Raw genomic sequence first — 17,632 nt, 5'->3', positions numbered from 1 at the left:
GTTCATTGCATTTTACTAACTGAAAAAGAAAGCAAAGTTCAATCAAATTCACAATTAATGCAATGCAATGTTATCGTGTCTATTTAAAGATGCCATTGCATTGTTACAGAAAGAAAACATTTCCTTATTTGGTAATTTTCCATCTATAACTCAAATTAAGCCCCTTTTTGACAACCTATGTTGATTCTTAGGGACTTTTTGACTCACTTTGGCTAAATCGACCATATTTAGCCCCTTTTAAAGGTCCTTATACCCCTCATTAACAGTGCAAAACTTAGGAGAGTGCCTGCTTCAAGCATTCCCCAACAGTTTCTGCCATGTAGAGGTGTCTTTGGGCCCATGGGAGGTGCATTTTGAAAAATCCGTGATTTCCGACCATTTTTGGCTAATTTTGGGGTAATTTTGACCCATTTTGGACTCTGAGATTCCCTAAAAAGCCCTATACTTGTGGGATAGCCAATGGGAATGTTAGATTTAATGATACAAATGCATTTATAGTCAAAAAATGTACCCTGTGGCTTTCAATAAGTGATTAAGTGTGTTCGGGGGCGAAATTTGGGCCATTTTCACGCGTCGACGCGGTCAAATCACGTTTGGGGCCAGCGACCCTCCAATTTTGACCTGTTTTGAACAAAATCACTTGTTCCCATCTATTTACATATAAATGAAGGTAATTTTGGCATTTATTTGAAAAATTTTGTTTCTATAGCCTACCCCTAGTATTAATGCTTCAATATTTTGTGGATGCCATTTCTTTGAATACAACACAATATGCATTCAATACTGAAACTATCAAATTATGAAGCTACGAATAAACAAATGTTATTGATTTTGCATAACTTACTGTTCAGTTTTTATTCCTCTCTTTCTTTAAACTGTGTTTTATACTTGTTTCTTCCAGTCATAAAATATATTTAAAATTTATACGTTGCATTCTTAACTTTTAACAATAAGATGCCTTTAATTAGCCAATTAATTATTTCTCCAGGAAAGTAATAATTTAGATAAATAATTTAGATAAAAAAAATAAACAAAAGTGAAATTATCTTTGTATTATTAAGACTTCTGTTCTCATCTTGAGTGTATTTGTGTGTTTCTGATCTTCGTCATGTGTAACTTATTGAACTCTGGAATCTTTCTGCCAAACTTTGGAATCTGAATGGAATTCTTTATTTAATCCTTGGAGCTAGCATGTTCTTGCTCCATCAACGATGACCCATGACACAGTGGATAAAGTATTTGATAAAATTCAGTTGTAAGTTACACTCTTCTGAAGGTTGAAGGTTCAATTTTCAGTCTAGGGGACACTAAAAATACAATCACAAATTACTTAGGAGTTCTACCTTGCCATGGCTGATTGAATGAGAGCATGATACGGCAATAGATTTTAATAAAGGATTCTGTTTGAAATTCCATGAAGATTCTAGATTTTAACAGAAAGATTCCCATGAAGAAAGTCGAAAACGTGCGAATAACACTCAAAATGAAATGACTAGTCTGAATAATTCAAATAATATGACTTATCAATCGTCATTTCAAAAATTTAGAAATATGAAAATATCTTGTATTGATATTAAGTGGTGACTATCTAAAACTTTACTAGACAAGCTATGAAAATATAATTTTTCTTTCACACAGATTAAGGCACAAGGCCATCTAAAGAGTGGAGAGGTCATTTATCATAATCCCACATCCGACCTAAAATATCTATGTATTGAAAATTTTAATTTTATTTAAATAAATATGTAAAAAAAAAAAAAAAAAGGTGTATATACCTATTTTAAGAAAGGTCAAAATCAATCGATATAATCATCAATGGAATTGTTAGCTTACCTTGTATTTGACATATAAGTCTTCATTGTCCAAAGCCAGAGGGTCATAATGTGGAATGGTTTGCGATGTACCAGGGCGTGATTCAGTCACAACAGAGTCTTCCTGAAATTTAAATAGATTTTCAGTAAATTTTACATTTTGATTCAACAATTTAAAAAAATAAAATTACTAAATGTAAATAAAACCAAAATAAATTAGCAATGAAAGACATTTTCGGTTCTTTCCTTGAGACAAGCACGTGTGAGAAAATTAAATGTTTTTCTTTGGTTTGCACAACTAAAACCTGATACTTGAATTCTGCTGTTAAACTTTAATTCCGGAAAAACTGGTAAATGTTGCTATTGGCAACAGAAGATTTTAAAGAAAATGCAGCGGGGAAATTAGTCCAAAACAATTTTAGGTTACTTACTTATGTATGACATATTTGCATTAAAAACAATTTAATATTTAATACGATATATACGCATGTGAAGTTATTTTAATATTGACTGCGACAAAGTAATTAGCTATCAACCATGCTATTTTGCTCTGAAAGTAGGACTGGGAGAGTTTAGTTTTTAAATAAACTAGCCTGGGTGCCCGGCGTTGCCCGGGTGTTTGAAGGTGTGTGTTGAGAAAAAAAAAAAAAAAAAAGCGATGTCTTTGCTGTTGTGTCCATCACCAAACTGGAAGTAGCGACGGTTTAAATTAAGGCTAGTCAATCGAAAAGAGGGAATGATTTTTGAAAATATCGGTGAAAAAAGCCACCCCTCCTTGTAGAAAAGTGCCCAGTTGAGGGTGTAGGAATTAATATTTTTAGCCAATTTTTTATATTTGTCGTCTGAAGGGCCGAGCTTCAACACAATACTGGTCTCGTGAAAATCTGTCACCTCTGTCAAAAGTTTTAGGCCAACATACAACCATATGTATACGCATTTAAATAAACAGGTGAGATTTATATTATAAATAAGTGTCTCTGTTGTATGAAAGAACATACTTTTGACTTAATTTTTTTTAATCAATGGCTTTAATTAAGGTTTAAAATGCAGAAGCCTAGTACTTGGCTATTATTTATCGTAAAATGAAACCCCTCTGGTCCAGTTGTAACCTTACTTCCAGAAGAAACAACATGGCCAATGGCCGATTACTTATTCACAGTCAATGTTAATAACATAACTTCACATAATTTTCTATCAAATATTAAATTGTTTTTAATATAAATATGCCACACATGAATAGGTTAACCAAAATAAATTGTTTTGCAATAATTTTTCAACTCTATTTGCTTTCAAATCTTTTATGTTCCTATTCACTTGCCTCCCGATGAGGGCAGAGTTAGACACAAGGTTGCTTTTTAATGTGGGGAAAATCCAGCTTGCCAAAAAGGGGCACTCTGGATAGAAACAAAAATTAAAATCGTCTCAGCCATGAAGGATTTCTCCTCCACTGACCAAGGACAGAAAAAGTGAAGTGCAACACCAGAACAGATACTACACTGTGATCTTGTCGTGAGGGCCAAGAAAAAAGCAATGCTAATGAATGCATAGATAATAAATGTTGCAATCGCTAAACACGTAAACGTCTTACGAATTGTAGCAGTCATTTTTTAATATTTTGATATGTAGGGTAACCCAGAAAAATAAACAGCATGAAGCATACCAGCAACGAGGTATCCTTCACAAATCTCTCTATAGCATGACAATGATTATGCTTGTGGAGCATAGAGATATATTAGAGTTAAGTGTCAAATTTTTTTAGATCTGATTTAATCAAAGTTTTCATTTTTCAGAGCTTTGGAATGTATCAAGATGGACTTCATCAATAGCCTATCAAATGTAATCATGATTTCCACACACATTTTTTTTAATCTGCTGCAAAATTCAACTTGCTGTATTTTTGTACGCGTTTAGTATTTTAGTTGCTTTGTACTGATAATCATTTAAGCATAACGCATATAATTTTTTTTGTCCAAACGATATCTTGATCTTCGCAAAAAAGGATAGTGCTTAATGTTGCATCTTTGTATTTTTCTGAATAAAAAAAGAGTTGAAAATCCCTTAAAGTGATGTAAATAATGAGAAACATGATTATATTAAGTTTAACCTATTTTAATTAATAGAACTGTTATAGAAAACTAGAAATTTGTAATAACAAGTCAACATTTACTGATAATAATACTTAAGTACACAGGTAGGTATATCAGAATTTTTGACACCCCTACCACAAAACTGCGAATAACATAAAAAACTCGTAATTTCTCTTTTAAAGCGAGTTGTTTATTTTCTTTATGGAATACACTTCCAAAATAAACTATTAAAGTTGTTTAAAAAATAATAGAAATATCATTTTTTATTTTTTTTTAAAATAGTGTTTACAAAGTGCCTGCGCGCGTTCATGCAGCCATGTTTTTTACGTAATGAAATCAATTGAATTTTACGAGTTAACTTTTTTTTAATTTTTAAACTTTAAAAATCTATCAAAATTTTTCTAATGGTTCAATTTTTAACAATATTTTCAGGGTCGATGTGAAATTTTATGCTCTTTCCAATAATATGAATATTTTAGACAAACGTTTTTTTTAAAATTCACCCACCCCCATTTTGAAATGTCTATTAAAATTTAAATAATTAATTTACTCACCAAAGTTTCATATATCACAAATTGAAGATAAAAGATCAATAAATAAAATATTCTAATTTAAAACAAAAAAAAAGAAGTGTTTTTTGAAAATTTACCTGTAAATTGTAAAACCCATCTTTTTTTTTAACCACGTTGATTTTTTTTTTTAATGTTATGCTTAGATTGTCAAGCAATTATTAAACGCTGATGACAATTTTTTCTATTTCATTCAATGTTTTCTTTTTTTAGATATTAAAAAAAAAAAAAATTCACTTGATAAAGAAGAAATAAAATATATTAATCAAAAATTCATGTATTTCATTAAGAGAATAAAAGAAAAAAAAAAAAAAAAATCGGCAGAGTGTTTTTTTTTTTTAACGACAAAAACTGATGAGTGAATGTGTTCATTTTTGACCTAAGGTGGCCCCAAAATACTAATTTTGGTTTACAGCACGCAATAGAAAGAGACATTAATTGTGGCGCTTCGAAGCTGCCGGAAGATAAACTTGACAAAAATCAGACATTTGTCTCCCTTTATTAGAACAGTGAAAAACATCTGAGTTCGTGTTTTTTTTGAATCCTTGTTTAAAAAAGTATTTCATTTAAAAAGGACATGGAATATAAGTATAAATATGGATAAATTCTTAACAATGAACAATGGAAATACCCATTGAATAGTATTTTTATAGGTAAGTAATTTTTTGGAATCTATATATACATTTTATAATCGAAGTAAGTAAAATTTTGTTGATTTTCTTTAAATTTTTTTTAAAGAAAACAGATTTAAAAAAACAAATATTGCATAATTTGCTATTAAACCTGTTATTTTTTAAAAATTTGGTCTTTGCTCCTTTAATTGAAAAAAAAATTAGGGTTTGAATTACATTTTTCAAATATACTTCGAAAGATAGTAAGTTGAATTATTCAAGTTCTTATCACGCATTTTTAATGGCGGCTTCTGATACACCTAGTACACAGGTGTTTAATATCTTGTCAAAAATTTGTTTGGGGGAGGAAGGTAGAGTCTGACCCCTTGGGATAATATGAGGCTGCTGTAGCTCTATAAGGGGAGAAAGACGAGCTCAGTTAAAAAAAAAATATTGTTATCACACGAGGCAGTATTACTCAAACGTCAAGTGAATTAAACAACAAACATAAACTGAACACTTCCATCTACACAACTCAATATGAACGCTACCATTGATGCAGACCGACATGGTACCTAACAATTCTGTCTACACAATCCTGAACAACTGTTAGCAAACAATTCCATCGATACAACCAGACACGATTCCAAACAACTCTGTCGATACAACCTAATGTACTATCAGAGCAACCTCAGCAGTTATTCCTTGAATGAGCCTGGCATTGTCTTTTTGTAGCCCTTAGACAAACTCATTTTCCCCGTAGATGGGCCCGACTAAGACACTGACACATAATTCTTGAGCACTTCCGCACATGCCCGTCATCGCTATCATGAAGAAACAGATGCATGTCAATATTGTTCAAGATGATGTCTGAGGAAATCCATATCAATGAAAATATTTGGAAGCAAACAGTGCTGTCTCTGCTTATGAAAATGAGCTTACTGAGTACATCAAGCCGATACAGAATGGGGTTGGGAATTAGCTTTTGAAATGGTCCCTTTTTTCATCAAATTTTCCCAAATCCATATAGGACCAATGGAAAAGAAGGACTTTCACATGATGCTTATGCCTTACATGTATTAATCCTTTGAGTCGGAGATTGCAAAAGCAGGAATCATCTATTCTTTCAATGTCCACATGGTCAATGTGAAAAGTCATCCTTGTATCACTGCTCAAACAAAGTCCTGCACATCTTCCTCCACACAAGCTTCTCCAGTGTTTACATTGACCTCCCCCCACTCCAGAGGACATTCATCCTCAGGCAAACCTCTTTCCCCTGACTCATTGAAGGACTCCTACACCAAACAACTGACTCCCCAATTTCAATCTGCAGCAAAAAGGAGGGCAGCCACAATACAATGATTCTGATATAGGAAGAGCCCCACTGCAGATGAAAATATCAACAAACTAAGTGTGATATTTGCTGCTAAGGAGGTTGCTACAGCGTCCAGATGATGTAGGAAAGGGGGGGGGATGGTAGGGTTAAAAGTATACCAGGATAGGATGACATCATCATCACCACAATCAATAACACCAGTCTCAACATCTGGAGATACTGACACTGAGGAACATTACAGAGCTGGTGGAGGGGATGGCATTAAGTGAGTTAAGTGTGACATCTATGATTCTTGGTATCACATACAGTAACCTTCAAGACCTCCAAAATGAGGAATGGCTGTGTGATTATTGGAGATGGTGTCTATTGCCTCAGGTGACTGAAATTTGTGGAAAACTAACCAGAAATTTCAAAATATTCAACAAAATACATATTCATCTCTGATGAATATAACCGATTGTTATTTGTTTAAACAAGTCATCATAAATGTATTTTGTTCATGATAGCTCCCCTACCCCTACAAAAAAAGTTTGAAAATTAACTTTTATGATGATGAAACAATCAGTGAAAAAAATGGTGCCTAATGCCATGGTTTACTCTTTTATGAACCAACTAGCGAGGGGTACCCGGCGTTGCCCGGGTGTTTGGAGGTGTGTGTGGGGGGGGGGGGTGAAAAAAAAAAAGTAAGTATGAGGATCGAACCTGAACCGTTGAGGCAAAGTTGTGAAAAAAAAACGTGCGACGTTAACCATTGCCCCACCACGACATGCTTACGGAAACACGTTTGAATTTATTTAATTACTTGGATTTAGCAGGTGCTCGTTTTAATGAGTTAATGAGGTCAAGTTTGACTGCGGGATTTCATTTACTGCTGAACGCTTTTTTTCCCACCCAAGATGTTATAGGAAAAAGACTAACCCACATGTGGCGAGCGACAAATATTGACTATTTATCTTCCCGAAATCGAGCAAATTAAATAGACAGGCGAGCTTCGTTGTTAACTGTGAGATATTACGATTTATATGTGATATAAAAAGTTTTAAAAAGTTGTGAAGCGAGCGACTGCTTCTCTGAAAGAAGCCTTTTGTAGACACACAGAAAAAGCGAACACACATACATACATTTTCGCTTTTATATTTATAGACTAGCAAAAGTACCCGTCGTTGACTGGGTTCAAAAACAGCCTATAGAAAATGGACTCTGATTTATGAAATTACTAGCGAGGGGTACCCGGTGTTGCACGGGTGTTTGTAGGTGTGTGTGAAAAAAAAAAAAACAGGTGCCCGTGAAAAAAACAAAAAAAACCGAAGCCTTGACGCGCAGTTGGAAAATAGTAAAGTGTGAAAAACAAAAAAACAAAAACAGGTGCGCGTTTTTGATTGACGTGATTACGATAGCTATTCAGCAGTTAGCATTTTGTGCGGGACAATTTTTACTGAGGTCAATAAATCGGTTTGTTTGTTTTTAAAAACCCGCTCCCTGTTTATTAGGGGGAGCGTCTCGAAATGAAAGCTACCGTCTGATATGACGAAGTCGACATTGACCAAACGTTACTTAGCTCTCTAGAGACTACTGGCTTTCGACCAGTGATTAGAGTCGAGTTTCGCTTTTTGTTTATACCGAAAACCGAATGTAACGCGTGCCGATGCGGGAAATGTCGAATAATTAACGTTTGAAAGTCAATAAAATTAAATAGACAGACGAGCTCCGTGGTTAAGTGTGAGATATTACAATTTATAGATGATATAAAAAGTTTTAAGAAGTTGTGAAGCGAGCGAGCGCTTCTCTGAAAGAAGCCTTTTGTGGACATCGAGGAAAAGCGTACATACATACATTTTCGCTTTTATATATATAGACTAGCGGGGGGAGGGGTACCCGGCGTTGCCCGGGTATTTGTAGGTGTGTGTATGAGGGGGGGGGGTAATTAATAATCCTGCTTAAATATTATAAAAAAGACGATGTAAAAAAAAAAAAATCCAAAACCAAAACGGAAAAAAATGGCATAAATAAACCTGTGTATGGGGGGGGGGAGGTTTAAACTAAAGAATAAGCGAAGTAATAAAAAAAACGTTTGGTCGGGAGAAGGGATTGAACCAGGAAGCTTTGACGCGGCGGTGGAAACCAATGCCAATACTTAAGGGTCTCGACCACGAGTGAGAGTAATTGATTAATGTGTTAAGTTAAAGCTTACAAAGCTAAAAGAAGCTTGATTGACAGGACGACGCTAAATGAGGTCATCGCGGGATCATTATTTTTAATTTTCACTTTCCCCAGATGATGGTGGGAAGGGGCAGAAAGCAGAGCGAAAGCCGAGAACCCAACGTTTTTCACTGTATTTATACTAAAATGCAGGACGAACCGGGCACAAAGCGAGATAGCGCGAATCTCATAAAAGTCGACGTAAATAAATCTAGAGACGACCCTCGTTCCCAAATCCTAGATATTATGATATAGGACCCGTATAAACAGTTGTAAGCGATAGTAACGAACCCGGGTGCGTGTGCTCAAAAAGCCTTTTGAAGACATACACGAAATGGTCACACACATTTTGCCTTTTATATATATACTAGCGGGGGTTACCCGGCGTTGCCCGGGTTTTTGGAGGTGTGTGTGGTTTTGGGTAAATCAAAACTCCGGGAGGGGGGGGGCGGTAAAATAAAAATAAAATTTTTGGTAGGTTAGTATGAGGATCGAACCCGAACCCTTGAGGCAAAGTTCGAAATTAAAGTGTGAAAAAAAAAATTGTGTGACGTTAACCAGTGGGCCACCAGGACAAACTAACGATGTCACGTTTGAATTTGAGTAATAAAAACAGAATTGACACGTCGTCGCCGTAAAACTTAACTCTACTAATGAGGTCATAGAAGTAGCGGACTAAACTTTTGCTCTGCTTCTATGTGACCTCATTGAAAATGAGGTCAAATAATAGAAGGAGCGGACTTTACTTTTGCTGCGGGGCAGCTTTTGGGTTTGTTTACCCAACTTTGACTGTTTTTTTTCACCAAGATGTTGGGGAGGGGGAATCCCCATTTTCCAAATTGAATAGTAATTGCCTGATATATGGAGTTTGGCCCCACATTGATCAAAGCTGATTACTTCTGGACGTTTACCAGTGCGATTGCCGACGCTGCCTTAGCTTTGAATTAGTTTCGGTTTTATACAAAAAAGCTGAACGAACACAAGACGGGCTGAAATAGCAAGAATTTTGTAAAAATCGACGTAAATAAATCTAGAGGCAACTCTCATTCCCAAACCGTAGATATTATTATATAGGGGGCATATAAACAGTTTTAAGCGATAGTAACACCCCCGGGAGCGTGTGCGAAAGAAGCCTTTGCGAGACATACACGAAATGATCACACACATTTTGCCTTTTATATATATAGAAGAAGATTACGATAATTCGATCGGGTAAAGTGGGTGGAAGATTTTGCAGTATAAACAACAAAACATAAACGTTGTCAAAAAAAAAAAAAAAAAAAATGTTACCAAAGTTACTCAAGCAAGTTACTCTTCTACTTACCTAAATAAATTTATTTTAACTTATTTTAAAGCGTTCATTTAGTTTGAAAAGTAAGTGGTGCCGAGCTTTAAGTTAGAACAAGAAAAATAAATAAATGTCACAGTGAAATTTACTAGGTATAGTTCTAACAATATTTTGTTTAATTGTAGATTTTTGAGCGATTATCGAGATTTCCCAAACGGCCGTCTTTCGTCAGCCAATTGTTTTTGTTCTAACTCAAGACTCGGAACTACTTGTGTTTTGTGGTAAATAATACATAGCTTACCTGAGTGTAGCTGCCGGAGGTGAGGATGGTCTTCCAACAATCAAGAAGAACAATAGCATTGTGGTTATTTATGCTAATAGAGTAAGGTAAATTGTTATAAAAACCTTCCTCCTTTGTGAAGAGTCAGTTATTATTCTTTTTATGTTACTGTGGTTACAAGACCTGAGAAGAAGGTCGCGAAGAAGATTGTATTTTTTTCGCAACCTCACTTCAGGTTAGCTACTCTTAGTTATATGACTTTTTTTTTTCCAACAATTTGCGAAAAAAATACATTAGTTCAACACAATTTCTTACAGAACTTTGAGTCATTAGTAACAGCAATTAGTGACAACTCTGGAAATTGTTCGATTACCCGTACAAGGATATGGAGACCTCTGATACTTCAACTGTGGCAGATTCCAGGGAGCGACACCGTAACCAGATTTCCATTCTGAAGATGAAAATCAAGGGCAGGCTTCGTTTGTCCCGTGGCCCAGAGATCACTCCTGCTGTATTTTCTGTATTCCACAGGGAAATTTTGGAATATATCAACGAAGTTGAAATCTCCATCTGCAAGTTGCAACTTTCCTGTGTCTCTGAAGAGGAAAGAGAACTTATGGAGTCCGATTGGCTAAGTTACCAGCTGAATTTACGGAAGGAATTAGAAGATCTCTCACTCTTGTTACATCCTCCAGAGGCTAGTGGCTATTCGGAGCGACCTTCCCTTCCATATACGCCTGGACCTTCTACGGATAGAGCTAATTCATCATTCACTGTTAGACTACCTCAAGTTCAAATCACTGGACCAACGTTCAGTGGTCGTGAAATGGAAAACGATAGAATGAGTTTTTACAATTTCTTATCTCGATTTGAAAATTGTGCAGCAGGCATGGCAAATAACGCAGAAAAGTTAAACTTTTTAAAATGCTCGCTGTCTGGGAGACCTCTGCTGCTGATTAATCACTTAAGTTGCATCAATACCAATTATCAGCAAGCACTGGCAGTATTGAAATGAGAATATTTAGATGTGAGTGACATCATTGATAAGATATTCCAAGATATTATCGATTTCTCCCCCAAGGGGGAAAATTCTTATGAGGATCTTGGTAGTTTCATCTGCAGAAAAGCTTCTATTCTGGAAGAACTGGCCAGCTCTCTCGATTGTGATTTCTCTGAGGATGGTTCAGCAGGGGCCCGATTAATGGCCAAAATACTTTTTTTGAAATTTCCGAGAGCATTGAAGGGAGAGCTTATACAGTTATGTGGCTCTAGAATTCCTTCTCTGTCTGTTTTAATGCGAGACACCAGTGAGGCTATTAAACGCTTGCTAATTAAAGGCGGCGGGTTGCCTGGTTCTTCGGATATCCATCGAAACAATTCTCGGGTAACCGTTTCAAAATCTAGAGCCACTATAACCAGAGATGTTTCTTTCCGCATAGATTCAGATTGTCAGGCTCCTTCTGGTTACTCGAGTAAACTACCTCCTCTGATTTGTGTTACCTTCGGTCGAGGAGGAAGAACCATCTCTGTAAACTGCCTATTGGATACTGGCAGTGGCAGAACGTATTTGTCTGGTGATGTCTTGCACTCCTTGGGTTCCTTGAGTTCTGACGGTTTGGAGTGTCATTTGAGGCTGACTACACTTCTCGGAGAATGTGAGCAAGTATACAGAGAGGTGAAATTGGATGTGGACTTGGGGTCTGGTCATGTGGGGCACTTTCCGGTACTGGTTGCCAACTCATTGGACCTATCCTTATATCTAAAAAATTGGCATTTGCTGTTGGAGGAGTTCAAGCGAACTGGATGTTCTCTGGCTGGGCAATTTGAATCTGGCACTGATGCGGTGGCTATAAGTGGAATTATGGGTCTGGATCTGGTGCAACATTTGGGCCCCTTACAGTTGGTGCCTTGTTTGGGGGGTCGGGCTTTCTCTGTTCCTGCTGGTTTGATTCCCTTTGGTGAGGTGGACACTTTTTTTTCTACAAATCCTGCCCCTATTTCCAGAGATTATACGTTGTTCAGTGCAGTGATGGAGAATACTCCCCAAGTGGAATCATCGCATGTTTGCTTCATCCTGGAAGCCGACCCTACCTATGCGGACCCCTGGGTGGATGTCTTTCCCTCTAGCGATGTGGAAAGAGGATTAGAGAAAATGTTCAGCATTGAGTCATTGGGCATTCAGGACGGAGAAGAGATTTCAGGATATGATCAGGGTATGATTCGGCAGTTCCAGGAATCTATAATATTCAGGGATGGTAAATATCATGTGCAATTACCCTGGCATGCAGATAAGCTGGCTCTGGTTCCTTCCAATCATGCTATTGCTTTGCACGTTTTGGATCGTGTGGTCAGGAGCCTGGAGAAGAAGGGGCTGTACCAGGAGTATGTAGATGTATTCCTTCAGCAGCTACAAGAGGGTATCATAGAGGAAATACAGGTGGATCCTCAAAATTTTGTGGACTATGTATGGGTGCCTCATCGGCCAGTTTTCAAGACGGATCCGGCAGCTACTACTAAAATCAGGCCTGTATTTAACTGTAGCTTGAAGGTCGGTAACTCTGCCTCTCTTAACAAGGCTGCATACTCTGGTGTGAATATGACAGGAGATATGTTGGACCTGTTGATGTCTTTTAGATCGAATAAGTTTGTCTTGATTGCAGACATCAGGAAAGCTTTCTTGATGGTTCGCCTTGCACTGGAGGCAGACAAGAACAGGTTCTGTTTTTTTGTGAAGGATGGTGATCGCCTTCGATGTTTCCGCTATGCCACATTGATTTTCGGGTTCACCTCGAGTCCCTTTATATTGGGAAGTATCTTGAAGTTTCATGCAGCCCAATATCCCTTTGATGAATGTCGAGTTGCGATGGAGAACCAATTCTATGTCGACAACCTGGTGGTTACTGAGTCTGACCCAGCAAAGCTTGTAAGGCTGTATTCCCAGGTTAGGAGGCGGTTGCAGGAAGGTGGATTTGTGGTGCAGTCCTGTAACTCAAACTGCGACAGCCTTAGGGAGGAGATGGGGAAAGATGGTACATTGAGTACTCATGAGGCCGGATGGGAGATGGTGCTCGGGTACCGGTATGATCCTATTTCAGAAAAGCTCCGCACTGCTCCTGTTAAGTGTGATCCGAGTGCATCTACTAAGAGGCGAATCCTTTCAGAATCGGCAAAGGTATTTGATCCCTTATCTCTTTGCCTGCCTGTGACTATAAGGAGTAGGATTTTGGTGGGAGAATTATGGAAGCGGGGCGTGCAATGGGATGATGAAGTCTCTCCAGAGTTTCAGTCTTCTTGGAGGAATCTGGCAGAAGACTTATCTAAATTGAGTGACATGCATTTCTGCAGACAGGCCCATGACGGGAACCGAACTGGAGAGTTATACCTGTTTTGTGACGCTTCTAAAGAAGCATATGGTTTTGCAGCCTACTATGTTCAGGACAACAATTCTGCATTGATCTTTGCCAAAGCACGAGTGGCTCCAGTGAAGGATAAGACATTACCAACTTTAGAACTAATGGCGGTATTTCTTGCTCTGAAGTGTTTGCCCACTATCTTGGTAGGATGCAAGGGTGTCCGCCCTTCTAGGTTGTGTGTGGTAACAGATGCACAAGTAGTATTGTCATGGATTTTATCAGAAACAATGACTAGTAAAAGCATCTTTGCTAGAAACAGGTTAAAGGATGTGCTGCTAATGAGCTTGGATTTGGAAACGAATTACGGCATCAGGCCGACCTTTAGGTATGTTTCTACCACCGAAAACCCGGCTGACTTGATCACTCGTGGATTAACGATAAGGAAGTTCCGAGACAACTTTGACTTTTGGTACCATGGCCCTTCTTGGTTGCGCGGTGGGGTCTTGACTTGGCCGGAGCAGGAGTTGCCCTGTCTTGATGATAGGTGCCAGCAGATTGTTCGTTCATCAACAAATTTTGCGGTGATTGTGGATGAGGAGTGTGCTTCGGTGATCTCCATACGGCGGTTCTCTACGTTTACCCGTTTGTTGAGGGTAACTTCTTTAGTCTTCCGATTCATCGGCTTGATGAGGAAAAGGGAAGACAACTACAACAAGAAAGCCGCAATTTACTTAATAAAATGTTCGCAACAGCAGGAATTTATGGCTGAATTGAATTACCTGCGGAATCCTATGGTAAGGCCTGCACCTAATCGTGTTCGAGCACTAGATCTTTTTCTGGATGAGGAAGGGTTGATCCGCTCGCATGGACGGCTGGACAGGTCTTCTCAGTTTTCTTATGAAGTTAAGAATCCCTTGTTGCTGGGCAAGAATCATCACCTGACCCGACTTATAATATTAGACTGCCATCTTAAATGTTCCCATCTGGGTACAGGATCAACCTTAACGGAATTGAGATGTCAAGGATACTGGGTGCCTCAAGGGAGGCAGGCAGTCAAAAATGCCCTGAATTCCTGCACAAGGTGTAAAAGATACAATTCTAGGCCGGTACTGCCTGAGAACATGGCCAATCTACCAACTTCTCGTGTCGAATTTGAGGTTCCTTATAGGAATACTGGAGTGGACTTCACAGGACATTTTTGGGTGAAGGAGGGTAACAGTGAGAAGAAAATGTATCTGTTGTTGTTCACTTGTTTGAGTGTAAGTGCAGTGCATATAGAGGTGGTGCCTGACATGAGTATATTGTCCTTTTTTCAGGCTCTAGTCAGATTTACTAATGCACATGGTGTTCCAGAGTCAATTCTCAGCGACAACGCAAAAACCTTTCTGGGTAGTGGAAGACTGTTTAAGCGCCTTTGTCTTCTCCAGGACTACCAGGCCAAATTTGGGTCATGTAACATTAAGTGGGAGACAATTCCTCTATTTTCCCCCTGGGTTGGAGGTGTATGGGAGCGTAGCATCAAGACTTTAAAATCTTGCCTATACAAGGTTATTGGTAGGGGTAAGGTAGATTATTATACCTTCCTAACTATTGTCTCAGATATTCAGCGGGCTGTAAACAACAAGCCCCTTACTTATCAAGAGTCCGCTGACAGGCAACCAATGATTATCATACCCAATATGTTTATTAGACCCAATAAAAGCCCTGGTCTATTGGTACCGTTGGGAAGAGATGATCTCTCCACCATGGTTCCTCCCAGCCGGAGAAGGTTGATCGAGACGATTGGATTACGAAATGAATGGTTGTCAAGATTTAGAGAACTGTGGTACAAGGAGTACCTCCTGGATTTTAGAGGAAGGATGCCAGGAAGATCTCGGATACCGTTTCAGAATCGCATTAAAAGAAATGATGTAGTCTTGGTCAAGAGCCCTTTAAAACCACGACCCTTTTGGATGTTGGGTACTATACTTGAGGTTCTCCCAGGACAAGATGGAGTGGTGAGGACAGCTCATGTCAGACAGGGCGACGGTGTGGTGAACGTCCATTCACTGAAGAATTTATATCCAATAGAAATTTCACAATCTGATGATGATCTTGGGGAAAGTGAACCAAATCAGGCGGGTGCATCCTCACCTGTTGCTGCAGGTAGCAGTCAAAACCAGGAATCCTCTAGTTCATTTTTGGAAGGAGATGGCACCATTTGGTTGTGTCCTGCCTGCAATAGACCTCCAGGGAACCAAGATATGATATGCTGCGATTCCTGTGATGAGTGGTATCATTTTGAGTGTGTTGGAATTGACTTGGCTCCACCCGCTAGACAGAAATGGTACTGCAGTGATTGTGCACCTAAAAGGAGACGAAGGTGTAGACCTAGTCTGTTACCCGATCAATAGAAGTAGTCTTGGGTAGGACTATAAACTACAACCGACAGCGGGGCCTAGGCTAAGGGACAGAATGAGGGTACCCTGAACCACTGTTACCTCCAGGTGGCCCTTGACTGAGGCCTAGCACCTGTTAGTCCCCCAGCAGGGTCACGCCAACTTAGTTTTTTTTATGAAGATATATATATATATACATAAAATGCACTTTTCTTTTCTTTTTTTTTTTTTTTTTTTCTTTTGTTGGGAGAGTGTGGTAAATAATACATAGCTTACCTGAGTGTAGCTGCCGGAGGTGAGGATGGTCTTCCAACAATCAAGAAGAACAATAGCATTGTGGTTATTTATGCTAATAGAGTAAGGTAAATTGTTATAAAAACCTTCCTCCTTTGTGAAGAGTCAGTTATTATTCTTTTTATGTTACTGTGGTTACAAGACCTGAGAAGAAGGTCGCGAAGAAGATTGTATTTTTTTCGCAACCTCACTTCAGGTTAGCTACTCTTAGTTATATGACTTTTTTTTTTTTCCAACAGTTTTAAAATATATAAACCCTTTAAAAACAAATCAAGACAAGAACTTATCGGTGCTAGTGCAGGCAGAGAGTGATCCCCGCGCTTTTTTTTAATATCGTATTTCCAAGTTTATTTAAAGTTTTATATGTTTTTTTTATTCAATTGTAAGGTTGAAGTATAGAATAGATACAAAACACCCTCCCCTCCCCATGTTAAGAATGGCTTTTTAAATAATAACATTATTTACGTCCGGATCACTCTCTGCACTAGTACCAACTTATCCAAGTAGGTACCTATTTACTATGCTTCCCCACGGGACAGAGTTAGACACCAGGGTCGTTTTTTAACGTGGAGAAAAGGTACAAAAATAAAAATGGTCTCAGTCGTGAAGGATTTCTCCTCCACCAAAAGAGAACAAGAAATGGAAGTACAGCATCTGAAGAACAGATACTACACTTTGATCTTGACCAAAAGGCCAAGTTGGTAACATTTACTTGTATTTTATTTATTTATTTTTTTTAGCACTTTTTTGTTTTGTTGTCTATGTAGCAAAATGCCCGGTCCCCGGTGGGTGTGCATATAGAATTGGATGCAAATAGCTTTCAAAACTGTCAACACATGAGTGAGGACTTATCAAGAATTTTAAAGTTAGAAATAACTATTCGACAGTTTAAATGCTTCAAAATTATTTTCAAATTTCGATTTTTTTTTTTTTTTGTACTTTTACAGTTTACGGAATGTGCTGAAATAATAACATTATTAACCAAAGATGGCCGGCTTGTTTACAAAAAAGTCAAAATGCATTCTGGTGGATTCGATTTAAAAATAGGAATTGGATTTTTAAAATTAAAAAAAAAAATAATAGTGAAATAAATAAATAATACGCAAGTCACGTAGAGGAGATACGAGAAATATAGATATTTTTCTGCATAAAACAGGAAATAAATTACCATATTCAAAAGTTCATAATATAATAAAACATAGATTACTTATGCAGTATACGAACCGTACTAGTGATTCAGATAAGTCTTTCAACTTAAATTTAATTTTTACGTTGTCTCCATTTTATTAAATTATTAGGTGAAAGTACAGTTACAAAACGCCCCTCTCTCTGGTTTCTAAATAATGTTATTATTTCAGCACGGTCTATATTCTCCATGAATACTAAACATCGAAACATAAATATAATCATTTTCTTTTTAAATGTT

General features: G+C 37.7%; 1 protein-coding gene across 1 annotated transcript in view; it reads right to left on the bottom strand.

Annotated features, from left to right (window-relative positions):
* Nucleotides 1-17,632, bottom strand: part of LOC145255765 (26S proteasome regulatory subunit 6B) — a 32,345-nt gene that overhangs the window by 13,174 nt on the left and 1,539 nt on the right. The window contains exon 2 of the mRNA XM_080114427.1: nt 1,834-1,935. Within this exon, the coding sequence (XP_079970553.1) occupies nt 1,834-1,935 (102 nt within the window). The remainder of the gene's footprint in view (nt 1-1,833; nt 1,936-17,632) is intronic.

The sequence above is a fragment of the Euprymna scolopes genome, chromosome 31 (assembly GCF_053919585.1).
Source record: "Euprymna scolopes isolate OS-2025 chromosome 31, ASM5391958v1, whole genome shotgun sequence".
Taxonomy (NCBI): domain Eukaryota; kingdom Metazoa; phylum Mollusca; class Cephalopoda; order Sepiida; family Sepiolidae; genus Euprymna; species Euprymna scolopes.
The sequence above is the reverse complement of the archived record's forward strand: the minus strand, read 5'-3'. Positions and strand labels throughout refer to the sequence as shown.